At 37.8% G+C, this 23,909-nt stretch overlaps 1 protein-coding gene across 2 annotated transcripts in view; it reads right to left on the reverse strand.

The window, feature by feature from the left end:
• The window catches only part of LOC132391547 (probable ATP-dependent RNA helicase DDX60), an 81,526-nt gene extending 58,009 nt beyond the window's left edge, over positions 1 to 23,517 (reverse strand). For both annotated transcript variants that reach the window (XM_059964881.1, XM_059964880.1), the window contains exons 1-13: positions 23,209 to 23,517; positions 23,004 to 23,073; positions 19,230 to 19,419; positions 17,163 to 17,516; positions 16,032 to 16,142; positions 15,677 to 15,835; positions 8,778 to 8,933; positions 7,763 to 7,904; positions 6,761 to 6,919; positions 4,258 to 4,360; positions 3,170 to 3,285; positions 2,018 to 2,211; positions 955 to 1,210 (exon numbers count right to left, since the gene is read on the reverse strand). In XM_059964881.1, the coding sequence (XP_059820864.1) occupies positions 955 to 1,210; positions 2,018 to 2,211; positions 3,170 to 3,285; positions 4,258 to 4,360; positions 6,761 to 6,919; positions 7,763 to 7,904; positions 8,778 to 8,933; positions 15,677 to 15,835; positions 16,032 to 16,142; positions 17,163 to 17,516; positions 19,230 to 19,419; positions 23,004 to 23,073; positions 23,209 to 23,431 (2,233 nt within the window). In that variant the 5' untranslated portion in view covers positions 23,432 to 23,517. The remainder of the gene's footprint in view (positions 1 to 954; positions 1,211 to 2,017; positions 2,212 to 3,169; positions 3,286 to 4,257; positions 4,361 to 6,760; positions 6,920 to 7,762; positions 7,905 to 8,777; positions 8,934 to 15,676; positions 15,836 to 16,031; positions 16,143 to 17,162; positions 17,517 to 19,229; positions 19,420 to 23,003; positions 23,074 to 23,208) is intronic.
• Positions 23,518 to 23,909: the final 392 nt, after the last annotated feature.

Below are 23,909 nucleotides of genomic sequence, written 5' to 3' on the forward strand. Positions count from 1 at the left end.
CCGAGTTCCTCCAGCACTCTGACCTATCCTCAAGCCCAGATTACACCAGCATCTCTAAATCTAAAGATCATGCTGTCTAGAAAGCCTGATTACTGCTCTATTGACTGCTGTAAACTATCCAACTTCCCACTGGACCTCCTTAAATATGTTATTATTGATAGCTTCTTAAACTACCCATCTTTCTTAAAACCAATATCATCAATGATATACACAATAGAAATTTATACTCATCCCCAAATCATTCAAATTACTAGTCCATCTTTCTTGATGTCCTTGATGAAACTACCTCTCTGGCTCATATGCTTGAATTTTGAGCTCTACAAACCTAAACTTGGTCAGAAGTATGTTATTCCAGTGTTTCTGTTCTACTGAGTGGTGCAGCATTCAATTTGTCTCAACTCAGTTAGCTTAGGTAGCCTACAGACCAATGACATAAACACAAAGTTTTACAATTTCATATAACTCACATCCAGTGTTCCTTTCCCATTCTCAGAGCCTCTTTTTCCCTTTGTTCACATATTTACGTCCCTCCACTTACCACCACCCTGTTGTTTAGTTTTATAACCTTCCCACACCCAATTCTACCTGCCCACATCTACTTGGGTTTCTTCCTCCTCTGCTCACTCTATCTATCCCCTCCCCCAACTAGTTCTATCTGTCCTTCATCCCACCATTATTTGGTTCGATCTATCAGCTGTCAACCTGTCATAACACTTCCCCTCATGGCACAATCTGCCTATCATATCACCTACCCCATTTGATTCCATCTCTCGTCTCGGTCTCACCCCTGCCTCACATATTTCTTAGGTCATTTTCCCACTCTCAGTCCCGAAGAAGGGTCTCAACCCGAAACAGCAAACAGCACTTTGTTTTCATAGGTGCCGCTAAACCCCAGTTCTTTCAGCAAATGACTTATCCGTAAATTGCACTCAAACAAAATCAAGCTGTTCAGACCTGTAGTTTGGCAATGTTCAACCCAAATTTTAAAGCAGTTTTCCAGTACTTCCATTTCTGCAATCAACTTTACAGAATCCCCTGAGCATTTCTTCAGAAATTCATCAAGCTTTTTAATTCCTTGGTCAAAATTCTCCTGAATCATTTTGATAATGCTTTTGGATATTAAAGTCCATTGTTCCCTTTGTTTCTGCTCTTCCTTCTCTTTCTTTTTTCTTATGTTTTCTTCTGCAATTATATCAGCTTTCTTCTTGGGCTGAGGGAAGAAAACAATTAGCCTGCTGTTAATTTAAATTATACCAAACAATTATATCTGCTCTTACTCCAAATATTAATTATGCAATTTAGTGAAGTAAAATAAGGCATCCATAAGTAGATTGCATCAACATTTCTGGATGAGGCAAAGCATGGAGCCTTCTCAAGCAGATATAACTTGACACATCACAAGTTAAAGAACAGGGGAGTTATTCAGCAACGTCTTTGACAACGTACATCAACTTCACAAGATTATTAACACTGATGTTTGCAAAAACCTCTCAAAAACTGCTGCTAGGATTTCCTATATTGAAAGGACTGCACTTCTTAAGTATAGTAACTAACTAAACAACATTTATTCTAATGGCAACACACTAAAAGTTCAGTCTAAAAGGTGCTTTGCAAAGCACCTCAACATAATGTCGATATTAAGGACACTCAGCTCTTCTACACCAAAGCAAACATCAAATTACATAGCAGAGATCAGACTTAATTCTTCACCCATATGCTATCCACCAATAGCTGCAAAACCAAACATGATAAATCAAAGACATAATTGCATATCCATACCCACAATGCCTTCCATTAAAATTCAAGATCTTTCCTAGAAATACTATATTATTAGATCTACTCCCTTCAGTACTAAAGTTGAAGGCTTGATGCTCAACCAACACATCTTTCCCAAACTCTAAAACACTTTCGTCCCATCACAAACCCTAGTGTTGAGACAAAACAAAAAGATTTCACAGAACTATTTCTTGGAATATGATCCAAGAATACATAAAATTCTGAAGTATTATTAACTCACAGGTAATTTTTTGCCTTTTCCACTTAAAACACTGGCCGGTTTTGGTGCTACAATTGTAGCCCCTTGCACATTGGTGATAATGTTCTTGGTGATGTTGCCCTCAAGTGTTGACCCATAAAATCTGTGAAATCTGACAAGCTTCTGGTAATTTCTAAGCATTCGCTTTCTTACCCAGGGATCATTGGTTTTTTCACCTGTGTGGTGAAAAGAGAAAATCAATTAAAGTTAGAGAGAATTTCATGTATTTGATCAACTAAACTAGAAATTTACAAGACGAAACACTAACTAGTGGCTATGCTATAAGGAAGTATAGCTCAAAAGCAAACCTTCAATGCAATTTAAGATTTTGCACTTAACAATCACAATTCAAGTGATGATATTGTACAGATTTAATGAAACGTTTAAAAAGTTTAATGGTGACTCCTTAATACTTACATCTTCAGAAACAGCTCTATTTCTATCTTAGGTATCTCTTCCCCCCACCACCCCAACCCCCTTCAAGGTTCTTTCCCTGACCGGGAGTTACACTCTTTTTCAGGGCCTCACAACCAGCCACTTTTGACATCCCAAGGACTCGGCCTGGAAGATTAGCACGCTCCGGATTCTCATGGCTCTGCAGATGGGCCAGTGCCCCTGACCAAGGTATCGCGGAAGAACACGGAATATTGGGAGCAGTGAGTTAACTGCTAAACTGTGTGTGTAAAGACCTGAGCCTTTTCACGGCTGATTCTCCAGGCACAAAGCTCAGAAAAAGCAATGCAACAGAAATTTATCATAAATCAGCCAGTTGTTTGTTATGACTCCCCTCTCGCTGTGAAACTGGGACACCTTTTTCTTATTAGGGACAGCGAGCCTGTGGAGTACTGCAAGCCTGTGTCTGTATTGATGCTTGCTGAAGTGGAGGATGTCGATGCTTTTTTGTTTGTGGGGGAGGGGGATTGTTGCCTCACTGTTGCTTATGTGGGGGGGGGGGGGAGGTAGGGTCAGCTTTGGGGTTCTAACATTTAACTATCACCCATTCTTTGGGGCATTTCTGTCTTTGTAGATGTTTGCAAAGAAAAAGAATTTCAGGATGCCTATTGTATACATTTCTGACATTAAGTGCACCTATGGAAAAGTTTACTTTGCACAAAGTATTATTAAAAGCCTTACCAAAGGTTGATGACCGAGTTCTTTCGTAATCATCACTGAGCGGTTTCTCAGGATACCAGCCTACAAGATCATCAAATTCTTTGCTTTCAGAAAGAGCTGTAACCACCGGACTGTCACTGAATTGATTTAAGAAAAGAGTCACTTGCTCCAAATATGAAATCATTGTAAAATTCAAATCAAATAAAAACGGGTATTTGGGCAAACACATCTACCGAAAACAAGCAACATATCTGGGGTCGAATCTCGCTGTGAAAGTGCACGATCGTGCAGTTACAGACTAGAAAATCTTAAAGAAATTGACAGCTGTTGGCTCCCACGCAGGAAAACAACCAACAGGGAGCTCACGGACAGGATGACCCAGCTGATGACGAACATTGAAAAACTGACCAACTCTGTTGCATTAATAAAGCACCTTGTTAAAAGTATAAAGCATGCCTGCATCAGTGTTATCTTGTATTTCCATACAATGTTACATTAGGCTGCTACACATCTATTGTCAGAGAAGTACTTGCATAAATAGGTAAACCACCTTCATACATGCAAGGACAGAAAACAGGGCAAAGTGTGTATACTTATTTATTCAGTAAGTTATCGGTCAAAGTATTTGGTGAGTATATTTCTAACTCTTCTGGCTTCTGTCTCGTTGCCATTTTTTCTGAAATTGTAAGGTTGTGTGGGGGGTTGCGTTCAAGAAAACAATAAAATGCTGTGCTGCCGCCACTATCTGTTGCAGCATGTCATGACAGCTTTTTTAAAACTCTCCGGTTACCCCATCCACACTGCTATGCTCAATCAGCGTTTTAAAATTTACACACTCTGAAAGGCGTTTTAGAAAAGCTCCGTTTTTGGGGGAGGAAAACGCCGTTTCAGTGTGGACGGAGGGTCAAAATGAAGAGAAAAAGCTTCGGTTACAGATTTATCCGGTCTAGTGTGGATGTAGCCTAAATTTGCACTTCTATAGGTGAAATTGAAAACGAAAACCAACCAAAAATACTCAGAATTACAAAGTTACAGTTAACACCAAAGCAAGTCTTAATACATACCAGTGGAACAGAAACACTTAAAATGGAATGCAAAATTGCTCTTGCCTGCTTAATGTAAGAAAGTCCTTTAAAATACTTCCAACATATTCCTCAACCAAGGGAATGTTGACAGGAATCAAACTAACTTCAGGAATAACCTCCAATGGACCTTTAAGTAAAACATAATAGAAATAGTGATCAATTGACAACTGTTTGTATGTTTACTCTTGGGAGATGGGCATAGTATCCAGCCCAGGATTATATTCCTCCTCTCCATCATACCCCCCCACCACCACCCCAATCAAAAGTGTACACAACTTAAGACACAACTTGCAGATGGTGGATTTTCCATGCAATCACTATCCTTATCACTCCTGACAAGCTTTGGAAGGATCTGTGAAGAAACCTTGATAAATTATCAGAAGCAGGTTTAATATCCCCAGCTCATGTCATGAAATGAAATTACAGTAATCATTTATGTATATGTAAAAGTTAAAGTAAGTAGTGCAAAAAATAAATAAGTAGTGAGGTAGTGTTCATGGATTCAGCGTTCATTTGGATATCAAATGGCAGAGGGGGAGAAGCTGTTCCTGAATCACTGAGTGTGTGTCTTCAGGCATCTGTATCTCCTTCCTGACGGTAACAATGAGAAGAGGGCATGCCTTTGGTGATGGGGGTCCTTATTGATGAATGCCTCCTTCCTGAGTCACTGCTCCTTGAAGATCTCTTAGATACTACAGAGGCTAGTACCCATGATGGAGCTGACTAATTTCACAACTTTCTGCAACTTACTTCATTTCTCTACAGTAGAACCCGCCCCCCCCCCCCCATACCAGACAGTGATGCAGCCTGTCAGAATGCTTCCCACAGTGACAAACCAAATCTCCTCATACCCCCAATGAGATATAGCTGCTGTCTTGCCTTCTTTTTAGCTGCATCAATATGTTGCGACCAGGTTAGATTATTGTAATGCACCTGATTGGTACATGTACAAATGATGAAAGGATCAATAATTTACATGTTGTTGAACCGTCTCCTTCTTGTACTTGCATGACTGATCAAGTTTCTCGACACAAGTTTCTCGACAAACTATATTTGTTCATCATCTTTGCCTAGTAGGCACATCAAGAATATCTTGTGTTAAATGCTAATCTAACTTCCTCTTTTCTCGTGACCATCCAGATGTATAGGTCCTTCTAACATGGATCAATGGTATTTCTTTAATCAATGGATAGTTTTAAGGACCAGAAATCAGAAGAGCATCTCATTGCTACATCACGTATACTTTAGCAGTAGATCCAATGCAGCAGAGCCTTTCTACCCATAGCTCTTGTTAATGGCATCCAATCATTGTCAACAATCTCACCAGGATGGCATACCAGATCATTTTACTTAGAGTACCTATGATTCATCCAAATTCAGCTTTTAAGATGAGTAGCAATTTCTTCAGTTGTGTTTCCAATATAGGTAATATTCATGCTATTGATGTAACACATCATGGAAACATTCTTCCCTCAGAGGGCCAACACTAGACTACCATCATGTCAATCCACTCTTACATTACTGCCTCACCTAGTATCTTCAATGTGCAACAGTTTGCATTCATATAGCACCATTTTGTGCTGAATCGTGCCAATATATTTTACAGCCCGTGAAATACAATTACTGGTGTGGTTATTTTGATAGTGGATGAAAACATGATAGTCATCTAATAATGAAATAAAAAAGGCAAGTTGAACAAATGCAACTACACAGAGCAGAATAATCACAGCAATCTCTGATGGTAAATCATTTTAAAGCTACATAAAGGAGTACTGAATATAGAAATAAAGGATAATTTAATGATTAAAATTTTTTGAATGTGTAAATTAAGTTCTTATCAGTGGTACACAAACGGTAAATAAAAGACACAGCATCATCCCAAGAATTAAATCATAGGATTTGAAGTAACAGAAAATTTAAAACAAAATATGATGAAAGAATAAGTAGTATTTGTCGCCATAGATGTTTCTCCCAGAGGTTAATAAAATGGCGGAGTATTGCTAATGAAAGGATTGTCTGGATTAACAATTAGAGACTGAAAATCGTAGCATAAATATTGTTCTGCATCAATACAGACTTGCATCCACCCTTAAAGGACTCGTGTGGTTCCAAATCTTCTTCACACATTTAATTCAAAACCTCTACCCCTACCCATGAACAAGCCCTTTGTTCCTGATGTTTCTGCCATTTCTTCCCAGACCCAAAACAAGATTCCTCCATATTCCATTTCCTTAAATTTCACTAGCTTCAAGGCATCATTTTTGAATTAAGCTATTTTGCTGCCTCATTAAGCATTTATACTTTTAAAAGAGGTTCCATAAAGGTCTGCAACTTAGCCCTCAAATGTAGTTTTCAATATCATACTCATTCCTGTTTTAACATTCTTTCTTGTTGCACTTTTATTCTCTTCATTAAGATCTAACAAACTTGTATTCTTACGAGGCTAGAATATTGTCCAGCAAAAGAAATCATTACTTGGATCAAATCTACTATTTACACACTACAAAAGGAAAATTGCTAGAATTACCTTCAGCCACAGGATTTTCATTTTCTAGCACCATTATTTTTGAAGTAGTTTGCAAAGGAAATGCATTGCCCACATCATAATCAGGGGTTAAATTGGACAAAATTTTCCACAGTTTCTTGTATTCTTCTTCAACAACTTCTCCCATCTGCAAACCGGATTCTATTTAATATAACAAATTATACTTGTGTTAGCTCAAGAATTCTGATGGTATAGAAATGTGTGCCTGCCTAATCCTGTACTAATAAAAAATGTTAGAACTAATGGCTGCCATTTATTCTGTAGATGATCATTTCAATGCATAATATTTATTCGGATTTTGTATCACAAAAGACAACAGCAAGAAAGTCACGTTCTGACAATGCAATTGCTGGCCCAAATTCACCTTTTGGGCAGTCAAATCTTTGAAAAACAGGTTGCGGAGACACCGTACCGCACTGCACTCAATTTAAGAATGAGACTAAACTGTCAAGCACATTTCTCATAGAGCAATTTACTAAAACAATCATACTAGTTATTTGGCCACAAGGTATTGAGAAATTGTTAAGCAAAGCTACAATGTTTTGTAATGATAAGCCTCCAAAGTTCTAAGAGCATTTCTACATATTTTGTTCTTAGAAAACAAATATCTGGCTTGAAGATTAACCCAGCAAGATCTTTTCAGATTCTAATGTTTGATATATTTTTTAAATTGCACAGCTATTATGCATCACAATTTATACTGTTACAACTACAATCCCATGAAAACACCAAGCAACGCAAACATATTAGCATAGGGAATAAGACCAGTTATCATCATACTAAAAGTGAATGTTCACTTCCCCTTTTTTAAAACATTTTTTTGGGGGGGGGGGGGGGGAAGAGTGCTTAAACAACGGTAAGAAAAGGAGAAAGGTGACAGCATAAGTAATTCCATTTTGGATAGAGAAACAAATTATAATCCCTGCCATAACCAATGAAAAGAAAGCTGGAGAGCATAATTAACTTTCCTTATATTAATGTTACCTGTGTTATCTGTCGCCCTACTGCAGAGAGCCACTCTTGATAAAAGTAATGAATCATTCAAGTCACACAAATGCACCATATCAGCTCTTTGGCTCTGAGTGACATCAAGGGCTTTCAGAATAAAATGTTGACTTGTATATTGCTGTAAATTACAGAAATTGATAAGGAATGATTTTAACCATTCTTATATTTAATAAAGTTGGTTTCATTATGTGGATATTTTCTTACACTGTTCTGCTAGAATATAGAACATTCGATTTCAACCAGGTATACATTTAAGTTTATTTCATCCAACACCAGTCTTAAGAAATAATTAGTTAATGCTTCAATATATCACTTTTGTAATGGGTTGCTTGATTAGGTCAACTCTCCCATAATATCCTTCCATCAATTAAGACAAGTTTCAACTATTAATGTAAACTCAGTTTAGACTTAGATTATCCAGGAAAATACCAGAGCTCATCAATTATACAATCAACACTTCTGTTGTTATATTCACTTAAAATTAATTCATGAGCTTTAAGCAGTAATAGAATACGATTTTGGTATAATTTGCAAACATAAGAAAATGAGTATTGCACCCACAGTAAAATTAAATCCAAGATTAATGTGACACTCGGCACTGGACCCAGTATTAGAACACAACAGTAAAAATGCTGCAGCTTTGACATTCAAAAAGCATATTTTGAATTTAGTTGGCTTATCCTGACATGTCAGAAAGTCTAGTTGCAAGTTGTATATATAAACCTACAGAGGCATAAGTATTTCTACATTTAAGAATACCAAATTCTATCTGATAGATAATTGTAACAGAGCAGCTGAAAGTCAAAGTGCATTTCTGAACAGTTATCTGCCAGCAGACTGTTTGATTATTTCATGTGGACAAAGAAAAACTATATATTAACATTGTATTTGAGTTCCACATTTCAAAATCTATAATTTTCAATATCACCAACTGATGCCTTTACAGTAAGGTTCTGGCTTAGAAACCTATTAAGCATTGCCTTGTGCTTACCAATTGTAGAAAATCTGAAGCTGGTTTAACCCACTTAAAGTTGAATTTCTTCTGGGCTCGCTTTGTTAACGGTATGTGAATTAGTAAGGCAACATGTACACAATACATTCGACACAAATCTACTGCCTCTTGAAATGTTAAGATTTCATCCACTGTCTGTAACAAAGCACAGTTAAAAATCAATGTACAATAAATATAACTAGAATTTGAAAAAGTTTTTATCTTATTTATTGAAACAAACAAGAATGGCTTAAAAGCTGAATAGAAATTATGATAAAGCAACAAGATCACACATGTAATTTTGAATATCAAGAAGAAATGAAGTCACAGAAAACATTTACTTTACCTAGGATGCAAGTACATCAACAGGACCCCAGAATACTAACAGATTAACATTCGTATTAAAAATTAAGATCATAGAATCTGTCATAAATTCACTATGCAAAGATTCAACAAATTCTTAGTATTTCTCATTCCTTGGAAAAGGTCTGGCTGCTGAAATTGTTAGACAGCAGTGCAGACATGAATGTTTACACAAAGGTTTGAGGAAAACATGCTTTAGTGCACTTCTGAAGCTGTATAAAGGACTCAAGGCACAAAAGAGCTAAATAATTTCATTGATTTATTTCTTCAAATTCATTGATCTGTCACTCCACATTGATTCTTCTCTCATTATTAAAAATAACATCCTAAGCAAGCTGATTTCTGGTAAGACAAGTCATATAGTAAACAGGAAAAATTTCACTGGCGCTTCATTTCTCAACAGCATAGGGTGCTGTAAATAATCAAGACTTGCTTTGGAACAAGATAGGGACTATCAGCTGGTCTGTATGATGTAAGCATTTGTGAAAATCACTTTAACAAACTTAGTGGAAAATCCAGATGTTATGCAATAGCCTATTTGAAAGTTTATTGGCATCCTCACTCATTGGCATAATGATGAGCCAATCCGTTTCAATACAATAGATCTCTCCACACTGATAGTAAGGCTACGTTCACACAACACCGGATAACTCCGTAACCTAAGCTTTTTCTTTGTTTTTACACTTCAGTCCACACTAAAAAGGCGTTTTCGTCCCCCGAAACCGGAGCTTTTCAGAAACGCTCTCCAAAGTGTATATTTTTGAAAACGCTGAATTGGCCGGATCAGTGTTCACGGGGTAACCAGAGACTTCTGAAAACACTGTCAGACAGCAGCGCGCTATTTCATTGTTTTCTTGAACGCACCCTAACAATTTCACAACAGACAGCAACGAAACTGATGCCAGAAGAGTTAGAAATGTACTCACCAAATACTTTGACCCACAACTTACTGAATAAATAAGTATACTCACTTTGCCCTGTTTTCTGTCCTTACTCGTATGAAGGTGGTCTACCTATTTATGCAAGTACTTCTCTGACAATAGATGTGTAACAGCCTAATGTAACATTGTATGGAAATACAAAATACTGATGCAGACATATTTTATATATTTAACAAGGTGCTTTATTAATGCAACAGTTAGTCAGGTTTTCAATGTTCGTCGTCAGCCAGGTCAATCTGTCTGTGAACTCCATGTCAGTTGCCTCCGTACGCTCCAGTATTTGTTTTTTTTTACTTTTAAGTTCTCCTGCGCGAAAGCCAACAGCTGTCTGTCGTTTTAAGTTTTTTTAGTCTGTAACTACACAAACGTGCACTTTTATGGCGAGATTCAACACTAAACATGTGGCTAGTTTTCAGTAGATGTGTCCTGCGCATGCGCAGGAAGAGGAGATTTGCCGAAATCTTCGTTTCAATGTGGATAGAGATATTTTTAAAAATGCATATTGTGGATGCCTATCTTTTTAAGTGAAAACGGTGTTTTCAAAATTATCCAGTCTAGTGTGGACATAGCCTAAGAGACCGCAACCCATCAGCATTAGTCTGGCTTTTGACTATATAGCAATAACAAAATCAAACTCAGAACAAATCACAGATTTGTTCCCACCTGCACAAGCATGATACAAAAATAGATGAATATCTTTTGGAATAGCTCATTATTCACAAACCCAGTTTCACCTCAGAATAACACCAATCAGATTGTATACTGTTACCATGAAAATTTGGAGCCTGATCCATTACAAGTAAACTTCTAAATTCAAAAAGAGCACAATCTACTCATGATTGAAATCCAAACTACCATATTTTATTCCCGTTTTGGACATTCTTGCCTGTATGGCACCACTCAACCACAAAGAAAATCCATCAAAATTATTGTTGTAGAATCATTGCTGTCCTGAATATTAACAGCATATGCATCTCCAGTAGAAAAGCAGCTGTAACCTGAAGAAGTTGTTGGATCGCCAAGGAGAAAAATCTGCAAGTAAAGGATTTGAGACATTTTCTGCATCATCTCAACACAGCAGAAAAATATCCAAAATCATGCAGGAGTTTCCACATGTTAACAAAGCTATTTAGCACTATTGCTGCAATCACCTAGAGGGATTTGTGGCATAAACAACTTGTAGAAAATGATGCTACAGTCAGCATAGACATTAGGTTGATTGAACAGCTTCCTGCAGGGCCACAAGAGAATCTGATCACCTATAGAAAATACAGCACTCAAGCTGCCAGTCAAAAGTGGACATGGAGAAAAGGGTTCATCCTGCAAACCCAAAACTTGCAAATATTGCAAGAAACAGACCATGCAATACATTTTTGTCTACTCAGTAGAAGGGTAGGGTATGCTCGGCTTAAGATTTTCCAAGACCAACTTGTAAGCTTTGTTGCTTGTGCATCTAAGGAGAAAATTTACCAAAATCAAATTTAGCAGCTGCTGTCTGGGAGTCACCAGAACTTTAACTGGAATGGCCGCACACTAGAAAGCACATTAATACATTGAGAATAAAAAAAAATTTCTTCCTGCAGTCGGCTAGGTAACTTGGAGAAATTCACTCAGCAATCCTTTACTCCACGACTCCATCACTGAAGTAGCCACAGCCAGCAGGCTGCTGCAGGAAATGCACTACAACCAAGGCTTTAATGGCGACTCCTTTGCTTGCATCTTTGGAAACAGCTATTTCCATTTTTAGTATCTCTATTTTTTTATTTCAGGGTTCTTTTGAAGACCCTGACCTGGAGTTACACGCTGACTATGGTTCATTACGAGAATGGGACCCGCTCTCAGGGTTCCATAACTGGCCGTTGTTCAGCACGCCAAAGGCCTGGCCTAAGAGTCTGGCTCAGATTCGGAAGCCTAAGATCTCGGGGCTCTGGAAACTGGTGGATCCAGTCAGTGTCATGACAGGAGACCCATGTGTCGTCAGGGGAGTCAAAATATCTACGGCTATGTGCATGAAGACCCGGTAATCTTTGTGAGCTTCAGGCACAGAGCTCGAAAAAAGCGACATAACGGACTTTTAACATCGTAAACCAGAGTGGTTTGTTATGTCTCCCCACTCACTGGGAAAATGAGAGACACCACTTTCGCCCTTATTAGATAGAGAGAGAGATCCTGCAGTATGTCGAATACCAGGCGAAACAGGGTAACTGCAAGTCTGTATCTTTGCTATTGCTTTGCTCATGCTTCAGTGCTCAGTGGTGGTGCCAATGCTTTTTTTTTGCCAGTGGGGGGAGGGGGGAGACTTTGGAGTTCTAACATTTCACCGTCATTCATTCTATGGAACACTCCTCTATTTTAGTGGATGATTTCAAAGAAAAAGCATTTCAGGATGTATATTGTATGCATTTCTGACATTAAGTTGTACTTTTGAACCTTTATTTTTAAGGGCAGCAGGGCACAGTAACACATTTAGATAAATGTATGTCTGAGCTAACTGAAGGAAAAATAAAAAAATAGAAAATTCATCATTTCATATATAAATATTAGAATGCTAAATAAGTTTGGATTAATGTAGTTCCCGGAAGGGGTAAACAATCTAACTAAATTACCTGAATGACAATTCATATACAGTTTCTCCACAAGGTAACTTGTTTGAATAGGGCACTGACTTTTGAGTAAACAAAGCTATAACAATTTCAAGAAATTCTAAAAGCATTGAATGTAAAGCTAAGAAAACTATGGATCATGAAAGGCACTGGCTCTTATTGCTACAATCAGGAAATTTATGCTTTTGAATGTCAGAGTATAATTTTCCAGCTTTGTTCTTCTCATTTCTGAAAAATCTACCATGAAAATTTGTAAATACAGTGTACTCCAGTTAATAGGGCCATTTTAATCAGGGAACAGCTCTTAATGAAGAAAAATCAATAAACAAAATCGCCTTTCTTTATTTGGGACATTATGCTGCTTAACTGAGACAGGAGACTTGTCGAATGGTTTATAGCCGTCGCCTGTCGTGTGTGTTTGTGTGGCTTTTAAAGACACTACTCTGCTTAGAGGGAACAGTTTTAAGCAGCTTCAGTTGCATGTTTGACTTCAAAAAGTAGTGATTTTTCATCACTGATGTTTAGTAAGAAATAAACAGCAAGACAATTCAGAACTGTTTTGCTTGCTGCGGTTTCAAGCATTCAGGCTCGAAAATGCCACAAAGCTATTTCACGATTTCAACAAGTTAGGCACTATGAAGAATTTGAAGGTATTGACAATACTCTTGAATGTTACCTTTGGTCCCCTCAGGACATACAGCTCTCACATGTGGTTTCAAATAGCTGTTTGCATATGATAGGAGCCATACCCTGGTACACTGCTTCAACAGGCAGGCTAAACCAGGTGAGGGCAGCCAGTAGGTATCATACCCTGTGAGATAGGGATAAGCCTATTCCAGCATGCAAAGTCAGCTCTGATAGAGTGAGCAGATAAGATCTAGTGAGATCCAATGGCCAGGAAGATGGTTCTGCAATGCTATGTGGAGAGCGAGGGACATGATGAGGCACAGTAGTCATGGTCATCCACTGCAACCAAGGAAAACCTCAGTTGTGACGCTTGTTTCATTCCACAAAACCCATACTTCCAAGGTCAAGAGAGAGCCCCAGTGCAACAGTTTTTTCCAGTCTCCCACAAAGGGTTCTTGTCATCGTCAGATACAACAACCAGTAGTATTGGTAGTGTTCTAATTTGTTCTGTGTTTCACTTAAATACATAATTTGTCACTCAGTTAAACTGTAGATTGTCTTTTTATAGCTTTTTAACTATTTCCATGAAACTTGGGCTAATTGGAGTAGCTGCTTAATTGGACCAAAATGTACTTGTCCCAACGAACTGTACTGTACTCAAAACTACACTAAATCAGAATCAGGTTTATTATCACCGGCATGTATCGTGATATTTAGCTTAGCACAACAGTTCAATGCAATACATAATACAGAAGAAAATAATATTAAATAATTAAATCAATTTCTGTATACGTGTATTGAATAGATTAAAGATCATGCAAAAAAACAGAAAATGTGAGGTAGTGTTCACGGGTTCAATGTCCATTTAGGAGTTAGATGGCAGAGGGGAAGAAGCTGTTCCTGAACCACTGAGTGTGTGCCTTCAGGCTTCTGTACCTCCTACCTGATGGTAACAGTGACAAAAGGGCATGCCTTGGACGATGGAGGTCCTTAATAATGGACACTGCTTTCTGAGAGACCACTCTTTGAAGAAGTCCTGGGCACTTTGTAGGCTGGTACCCAAGATGGAGCTGACTAAATTTACAACCCTCTACAGCTTCTTTCGGTCCTGTGCAGTAGCTCCCCCATATTGGACAGCGATAGAGCCAGATAATGTCCAAACTACTAGCTGTACATCGGCTAGTATTTATGCACCATATATGTCTGCACAAAACAGAAGTACAAGCTCACCATGGCACCTATTCAAAATCTCACAACAGTTCTGCATAACAGTGACTTATTAACTACTTGGTTAATACTGTTTAGCAGTGTACACAGCTAAAATTCACACAATGCTCTAAGATCAGCTCAATTCATCATCGGCTTAATTGATTACTTTCACCCTTCGCACTAAGCATAAGGTCACCAATATCTAATTTTAAACTGTATTCCTCCTTTACCTATGAAGGCATCAACTCATATCACCCACTGCAATTATACCTCAGGGCTTCAACAGCCAACATCTTTAGACTACCACCCTTAGGCTCCAGAAACCAGTTTTAAATGGGCCCTCCATTCTTCATAAACTGCTCTTCATACAAAACTACTTTTTCCTATCACTATTGATGTGTGATGTACCATACTTGGAAGGTTCACATACATGGAAAATCTAACAGAAGGACTTTGGTGTGTATGACAACAGCTCAAGCCCAAGGAGATTATGTTAGAAAAGCTCACAAAAATAAGACACAGTCTATGTTCTGCATAATCTTGTCACCAAATTATAGGAAAAATTATTACACCTAAGAGAGTGCAGGCATTTACATGGATGTTGCTAAGATTCTTCCATCTCCTCAAAGTTCACTTCTTGAAGCAAGAGTTAAGCCATGCTTCAATATTCCTTTGGAATTTGAAACCCATTTTCATCACATCTCCAAATATCTTGCAACAATGACATTAAAATTATAACAAAAAGTTTGTGAATGCATTTCTTCAATGCCAGAGGGAGTACATGTTATGACAAAGTAGGAAATCTTAAGTTTAGAATGATGCACCTTATTCAGTGTTTTCCTTCAGTAATATAGTCACGATCTTTATCCTTACTAAAAATGGAATCCAGGAAGCACAACAATCATCACCCAACTAAATTTTACTGACTTCTTTCATCACCAGATATAATGCTTTGTTTCATCTAAAGATCTATTTTGTTAGACCCTTTATCTGTTCAATGCAGATTTTGTATACATGTGGTTCTGATCCATGTGGATTCAAGAAAATGTAGAAAAAATAATTGTGCCATAGCTAGAGAATGAAGTTAATGTACTGGCAAACAAATTGTTATCTGCTGCAATGACTCATCAGAAGAGAGTGTAAAATAAGAATTTACCTTGATGTTAGTAGTTTCATCTCCTTTACGATTTTCTCTGTATTTCAACATGTGCATATAGCACTTGAGAGCCACTGAACAAGAAACAACACAAACATAACTTCTTATATCTAATTCTTCCGGCCACAAACTCTGGAGCTGATCAATATCTTGTTGCACCTGAGAATACAGAAAACCTTAGTTGGAAATATAGGTATAAAAAATTGAACATAAGTAAAAACAAATTCATTTTTATATTTCACGTTATACAAGGAATTTCTTTCCAAAATGTTCCTGTAGGGCATAAAATTATCAAAACAGTATTAGCTACAATAGCTTCTATTAAAAATTTATCAAACTTTTATTAGTGCCATACCTCTTTTGAAACATTCATGCCATTTTGATCATCTCCAAAGAAACCAATGGTGTGATTTCGAGACAAGTAAGACACAATAGCCTGGTGAGCAGATTCCATATCTTTATGGATCTAAAGTGTTTAAAAATACCAAATAATGAAATGCATGTGTTAAGAAAATACATATTTTCAATTTAATTGTGCGATATTTCCACCAAGAATTTTAGATCTTCGAAAATTATAGAAGTCATTCAGAAAACACCACAAAATTTATTGAAATTGTTACAAGGCCTCGTAACAATCCAATAATTCATTAGTCACTGCTGATGTGATATAAATAAATTGCTTATGTAAAAACAAACTATTTTATAAATGGAATTCTTTGATTTCATGTATGTCTAAATGTAAATAAAAATTGCTGTGAAATAATCAATAAACGTTTTGAGAAAATGTTAGTCATGATGGAATTTTCTGGCAAATTAATTATTAAGGGATCAATTTCAAGCCAGGCTTGGACAGAATAATGGTGAAAGAGTAAAGATTTATATTAACAAAAAGGCCTGAATATTTAATAAAAGATCTCTGGATTAAACTACTTGCAAAAATAATTTTACTTTAGAAAAGATGTATCACCTGAAAATTTTTTTAAAGAATAGTCATTATAAAAATTAATAGCACATCATAAAGATTATACAAACCACCAAAGAGAGGTTCCTAATTTCCAAGTTACTAAAGAAACTTACCTTACTCTACACTTGTGACCACTTAAATCCATATTGCAACACACAAAATATGACAAGTCATGCACAAACCCATGCAGTCTGCATCACTGTACCAAAATTGCTGGCCTTCTATAACTAAGAAAAATTTTAATTTTCAGGACTGAAACACAGGTATCCAATTGAAACCATCAACTTGGTCTTTTTACAGGCAGTCACCTTTCAACATCTGTGTGAGGAGAGCAGGAAATTGGGCTCCAAATTAGAGGCCATGTTTCCTCATACTGGACGGCGAATGAGTAGCACTGGCAGAGGCTTGGAAAGGTGAGTGGCATAAGGAGAAAGAGGAAAATGAATTAAAGCTAAAAAAAAAACCTAGAACGCTAAATGAAACTGATGAAATCTATTAAGATTAAACAAGACAATTCATCACCTTTTTACATTTTGCAGAACCAGTTTTACTGTTAATGTAGTATCCATAAAGCCTGCGAATATCCGAATGTATGCCTGAAGTCATTGCAACATTGATTTTACTTCCTAGTGTGTGAAAAATAAAGATCTTCAACAGGTAGCTGGACATGCCTTTATTGCCAGCTAACTTAAATGCTTCGTCACTGATCAATATGAAATATGGATAGTGTTCCTGCACAAAGGCTTGCCATTCTAATGAAAAGCAGTTGGAGAATTCTGTATACACTGGAACCTCAATGTTGTTCTTTAAATGAAGAATTAATGCACTTCGCAATGAAAGAAGATAGGAGTTCCCAAGCCACATACTTTCAGCATCCTAGAAAAAAAAAACTAGAATTATTAAAGCAATATATGCAAACTATAGATAAAAATGGCTGAAGTAAATCTTTAAATTTTGGACAATGTTCCACATTGATTAAATTTTCTGTTTAAATTTCATAGCAGATCATCAGGAAAAAGACATTGTCAATACAAAGAACCTTCACAGTTATGCAGCATTATTTCTTAAGACAACACAAAAGCATTTACACCCAACTAAAATAATTTTAAGTTGACTTTTAAGCAAACATGGCGGTTAATTTTATAAAACAAAGTCACATAAATGACAATGGAATAATAAATACTCCTTTCAGAAGACTAACTGCAGTTATTTTCATTAGCAGTACAGCCACATGTGACCAATCCTTTGCTACTCCAAAGTACAGAATTTGAAACACCTGAAGTAGCACTAGATCAGTTTGTCTCCAAATGCCAAAAACTGACAGATTGGTTCAGTTGAATTGGTCAAGATAGTGCCATAAAATTACATCACTGCTGTAAAAATTCCACAAGACTTAGAAATTATAGAGTGCAACAGTGTATTTCCAGTACCACTTTTGATATTTGTATTTTTATTTCAGTGGAAGCACATTCCAAATCAGAAAGCTCTGGGTTAAGGCCTCTGACACTGGCACAAAATCAAGTGCTACATTGTCAGTTGAGATAATAAAGTCTCTCTCCGCCTAGCACAAAAGATCCAGTACAGAAACTTCCATTATATGAACTGTCAATTATAGTATTGATAAATCAGGAAGTTCATCTCAAAGTACTATTTAGCATTATTGACTAGAAAAATGGATACTGAACTACTAGATGTTAGGACAGATAATAAAAACCTTGTTCAAAGTAGCTTTATGGATATCTTAAAGAGCAGAAATGAAAATGCAAAGGTTGGCAGGGAGTTTCAAAACTTTGAGCCTTCATAATTCAAGGCAGAATACTGGTGAAGCAATTGAACTCAAGGATGCACAAGATGGCAGATTTCGTATAGATTTCATGGAAAATTTAAACATAGATACTAAAACAAGGGTGAAAATGCTTTTAAAAATAAAAGTGAGACAAAAAAATTAATCCTCAGGCCTAAGTCTATCACAGGACACTGTGGGAAGCAAAGGAAGAAATTGCTGGGCCCCATCAGATTTTTTTTTAATCTTCATAAGCTATAGCTAAGACAGCATAAGACTGGAGAATGGTTAATATGTCTTTATTTAACACAGGGAACTACAGGGTGGTGAGCCTAACGTCAGTGGTGACCAAGTTACTGAACTGGATGCTGAGACAGGCATTGGAAAGGCAAGGTCAGAGAATTCATTCCGTAAATGCCTCAGGAGGTCAAGTTAGTGGGTATATTTAAAGCAAAGCTTGATAGGAAGTAAAGGTGGGCAAAATGTACAGCACAGACCTGGCAATTTGAAGGGCCAATTCCTATCCAGTTCAACTTAATAAGATGGAAGCATGCAGGACCACTGTATACAAAATACTTCTGTACTTCTTAATATAGTCAGTCTTAAATATTATGAAGGGTGATATAATAATACACGTTCCTTCCCAAAACCCAAGTTTGAACCAGTATTGTGCTTTGAGGACATATTTTCCATAAAATCACAAACAAATCTAATAAAAATAAAATATTAGAAAATTTTTTCATAAACTTACAATTTTTGCATAATACTATACACAGCAAAGTCACTGGAAGTATATAACCACATACCTTAAAGAATACGATGACGTATTTTGCTCCTTTTTGGAGGATGTCAAATAAAAATCGTTCCACCAAATAGAAAAAGTGCAAATTCTGCCCCTCACAAAAGGTGTTATTTAGTGCATGTTGAATCATTAATGAATCCCCATCGATTAAAAAAAATTCTGACTCGACTGAATCATGTAACAAGCTGGCACATCTGTAAGAAATGTTATGAACAACATTAGATATGTAAAATGTCAATTCCAGAGACAAAGTAACTGCAGCTAATACAAAACTGATCACAGATCTACATATCTAACCAACTTTGTTAAAATTTGAGTGTTAATGAGTACAGTGGTTAGCTAAATGAACCAATAAGTTACGTGGAGTCCTGGAAAGAACTGAATATGGTTTCAGAAAAAAAAAGACCATCAAAAGAAGTTAGATCAATTGGAGTAAGTTACTGACTTAGGTAATGGTTTAGAAAGTAGAGCTAATAAGGGATAACCAGAGCATAACTGAATAAGCAGTGTGTGACCTGTAGTGTCAGGTTATTTGTGCAAATATAAATGCAAGCAGAAATTTTGCAATAAACACTGACAGAAATATGGCAAACAAGGTAATCCACTTTGGATCTGTTAACATCGTCTGACATGCCAAAAATATAACCATAGAAAAGCAACTACACAGAGGTATGGTTTGGATTAAAAATATATAGGAAAACTCCATTCATTTTGGCACCTCCGGCAAGTTTGTATTATCCTTTGATGGGGTAAGAGCAGGCTTGACACTGAGACACTAAGGCTACAAGAATTAAATTCTGAACATAAATTGTCCCACATAGGAGATTGGTGGGTAAAATCAAAGTTCATGGCATTGGGGGGGGGGGGGGGGGGGAGACATTGACATGGATAGAAAACTGGTTGGCAGATAGAAAGCAAAGGGTAGCGGTGAATGGGTGTTTCTCGGAATGGCAGGTGGTGACTAGTGGGGTGCCACAGGGTTCGGTATTGGGACCACAGCTGTTTACGATTTACATCAACGATTTAGATTAAGGCATTGAGAATAACATCAGCAAGTTTGCTGATGATACTAAGCTGGGTGGCAGTGTGATATGTGATGTGGATGTTAGGAGAATTCAGGGTGACTTGGATAGGCTGGGTGAGTGGGCAGATACTTGGCAGATGACGTTAAATATGTCTAAGTGTGAGGTTATTCACTTTGGGAGCAAGAACAGGAAGGCAGATTATTATCTGAGCGGTGTAGAGTTAGGTAAGGGAGAAATACAAAGAGATCTAGGAGTCCTTGTTCATCGGTCACTGAAGGTGAATGAGCAAGTGCAGCAGGCAGTGAAGAAGGCTAATGGAATGTTGGCCTTTATTACAAAGGGAATTGAGTACAAGAGCAAGGAAATCCTCTTGCATTTGTACAGGTCCCTGGTGAGACCACACCTGGAGTATTGTGTACAGTTTTGGTCTCCAGGGTTAAGGAAGGACATCCTGGCTGTAGAGGAAGTGCAGCATAGATTCAGAAGGTTAATTCCTGGGATGTCCGGACTGTCTTACGCAGAGAGGTTAGAGAGACTGGGCTTGTACATGCTGGAATTAAGGAGATTGAGAGGGGATCTGATTGCAACATATAAGATTATCAAGGGATTGGACAAGATAGAGGCAGGAAATATGTTCCAGATGCTGGGAGAGTCCAGTACCAGAGGGCATGGTTTGAGAATAAGGGGTAGGTCATTTAGGGCAGAGTTAAGGAAAAACTACTTCTCTCAGAGAGTTGTGGGGGTCTGGAATGCACTGCCTCAGAAGGCAGTGGAGGCCAATTCTCTGGATGCTTTCAAGAAGGAACTAGACAGGTATCTTATGGATAGGGAAATCAAGGGATATGGGGACAAGGCAGAAACCGGGTATTAAGAGTAGATGATCAGCCATGATCTCAAAATGGTGGTGCAGGCTCAAAGGGCCGAATGGTCTACTTCTGCACCTATTGTCTATTGTCCTGGCATGCTTGTCTCCAAATGTCCAAGAATACATAAGGATTTAGAATGTCCAAGATTTGTACAGAATTTGACTAGGATGGGGGCTATAACTTCTGATAGAGGACTACAGAAACCGGTACATAACCAAAACAAAATTGAACACGGGCACAGAGGCATTATCAGTAGCCCTTTTTTTTTTCATAAAATCCAGTTCTCTTTTGAAAAAACTGTTAAGACAGCATCAAATTTCAGAACTGAGTTTGATATTATTATAAATGATATACTCAAATCTATGAGATCAAAATGTATAAGTGGGGCTAAAACAGATTTATCCCAAACTCACTGAAAAGTCAAATTGTCAAGGGACTGCATTGAGTAAAAATTCTGGCTTACTCAAAACTTTCAAACGAATTCCAAATACATGATGCAGAATTCTTAATAACTATTTATCCTTAGCTTAGTTAGCAGCAGTATCACTTTGCTAATGTTTTAATATAAATTCCCTGCACCTTCTACGAAATAGAATCAGAATCAGGTTTATTATCAGACAGACAGACATACTTTACTGATCCCGAGGGAAATTGGGTTTTGTTACAGCTGCACCAACCAAGAACAGTGAAGAAATATAGCAATATAAAACCATAAATAATTAAATAATAATAATAATCATCACTGGGAGGTGTCATGAAATTAGCAGCAGCAGTGCAATGCAATACATGATAATATAGAAGGAATAAATAATTAACAGTAAGATATATACATTTATAGAATAGTTAAGATTAAAGTATCACAAAACAGAAACAATATTAAAAAAGTGAGGTAACATTCATGGGTTCAATATCCATTTAGGAATCAGATGGCAGAGGGGAAGAAGCTGTTTCTGAATTGCTGTGTGTGTGCCTTCAGGCTTCTGTACCTTCTACCTGATGATAACAATAAGAGGGCATGTCCTGGACAACTGGGGTCCTTAATAATGGATGACTCCTTTCTGAGGCACCACTCCTTGAAGCTGCTTTGGATGCTACAGATTTATGGCTATTGCTTTCTAGAAAACTCAATTAGCCAAAATATTTATAGTTTTTTAAAAAAAGAGGGATAAGGCCAGAAGGGGTTATATAAAAGAATCAGAGCAACCTTAATAGGGTAGTTGTGGAAAGACTATTCCCTCTAGTAGGAAAATCTAGAACCAGATGTCAATATTTAAAAATACAAGGTGATTCATTTAAGGTAAATGAGGCTTTTTCTACTCATGGAAAGTCATAAGTATTGGAGCTTTTCTTCAAAGTGCAGGGTAAGAAAGCCTTTCTTTAAAAAAATGGCAGAGGATGACAGGTCCTTAAAAGGTAAAATTATTAAGTTACTAGTGGTAGACAGTAACTTAATGGATACAGTTTCATTGTCCATGATCTTATGGGGGCCAAATGGCCTCCTTATGCTCCAAACTGCTACGTTCACTCTCCTCAATAATTAATCCAAGGCCTAAGAATGCAGTATCATGGCACTAAAGAAAAATTTGAAGAACCTATACAACAACAAAGGCACTTAAAAGATCTTTTAAAAATCAAACCGCACTGTTAGGAAAAAGCAACCGATATTCTTTTGAGTTGACGCAACTCATGCCATAGATTATTTTACGAAACAGTTTTGCTTCCGGTCCCAACCCATGTGGTTCGCCATCTCGAGGCAGGAAAGATGTGGGTGGGTTTTAAGAACATAGAATAAATACTAACTCTGCTTTATAGGTGTAGTCAAGGTCAAACACAGAAACGCTGCGATCCTTTATTTCTAACGGAAATATAAAATGATTAACTACTCACTCGGCTTTGGAAAGTTTGCTCAGCAAAATGTTGGACATTCCTTTGAGAAAACTCAGATGCTTTTGCAAATCTGCAGAGGGGAAGGAAAATCAGATGTTAATCAGTGCAAAGGGCCTTTCGATTCGCCCACACCCTCCAGCCCCGAGCGCTGCCTCTCTCAGGCCGGGTCCCCCTGGAAGCATTCCCAGCCTCAGTGCGCGCTTACCCGCCGGCAACCTGCCCCCCTCGCCCGGGCCCGAACCCGAGCCTGGGCCTGACTCCGAATCCTGCTCGCCGCTCCCCGCCTCATCCAGCTGCTCTTCATCCGACAGGTCGGAGAAAACCTCCTCGGGCTCATCGTCCTCCAGCAACGAGCTCTCGCCTTCCGACACTGAGTCACTGCTGAAGCCGCTACTGCCTTCCAAAGCCTCGGCGTCTCCTGAATACATTGCCGCGGTACCGACTGGTGTGAAGGCCCGCTCGCCGCTGATGTGAGCTTCAGCCGCCGTGTCGCACCAAGTCGGAAAGACACTGCGGCTGCGCAACAGCTCCACCTCGACCCCGCGACTGCACCGCCCTGGCGTGAGCCCCTCCTGTCCAAAGAAAATAAACACCAAGCATTATCTTTAATCCATCAATTCCACTACGAGCTGCAGACTTACAAATTAAAAAAAGAATGCAGCTGTTTTTCGTTGTATAAATCTAGTCAAGAAATTACGTTCCATAGCAATTGTTTTCGTAGCTGCATCATTTCAGATGCCGAGATAAAATTACGAAATACAAATTTGCCATTTCTGTTCCTAACTGGGAGGTTCGAAAGTCAACATTGATATGAAAATTTGCTTTCTTTTAAAACGCGATAAGAAGAATATGAGTATTATTTTATTCAAGGTGTGCGCGTATCTAACACCACCATTTGAAACGGTA

The sequence above is a fragment of the Hypanus sabinus genome, chromosome 3, assembly GCF_030144855.1.
Source record: "Hypanus sabinus isolate sHypSab1 chromosome 3, sHypSab1.hap1, whole genome shotgun sequence".
Classification (NCBI taxonomy): Eukaryota; Metazoa; Chordata; class Chondrichthyes; order Myliobatiformes; family Dasyatidae; genus Hypanus; species Hypanus sabinus.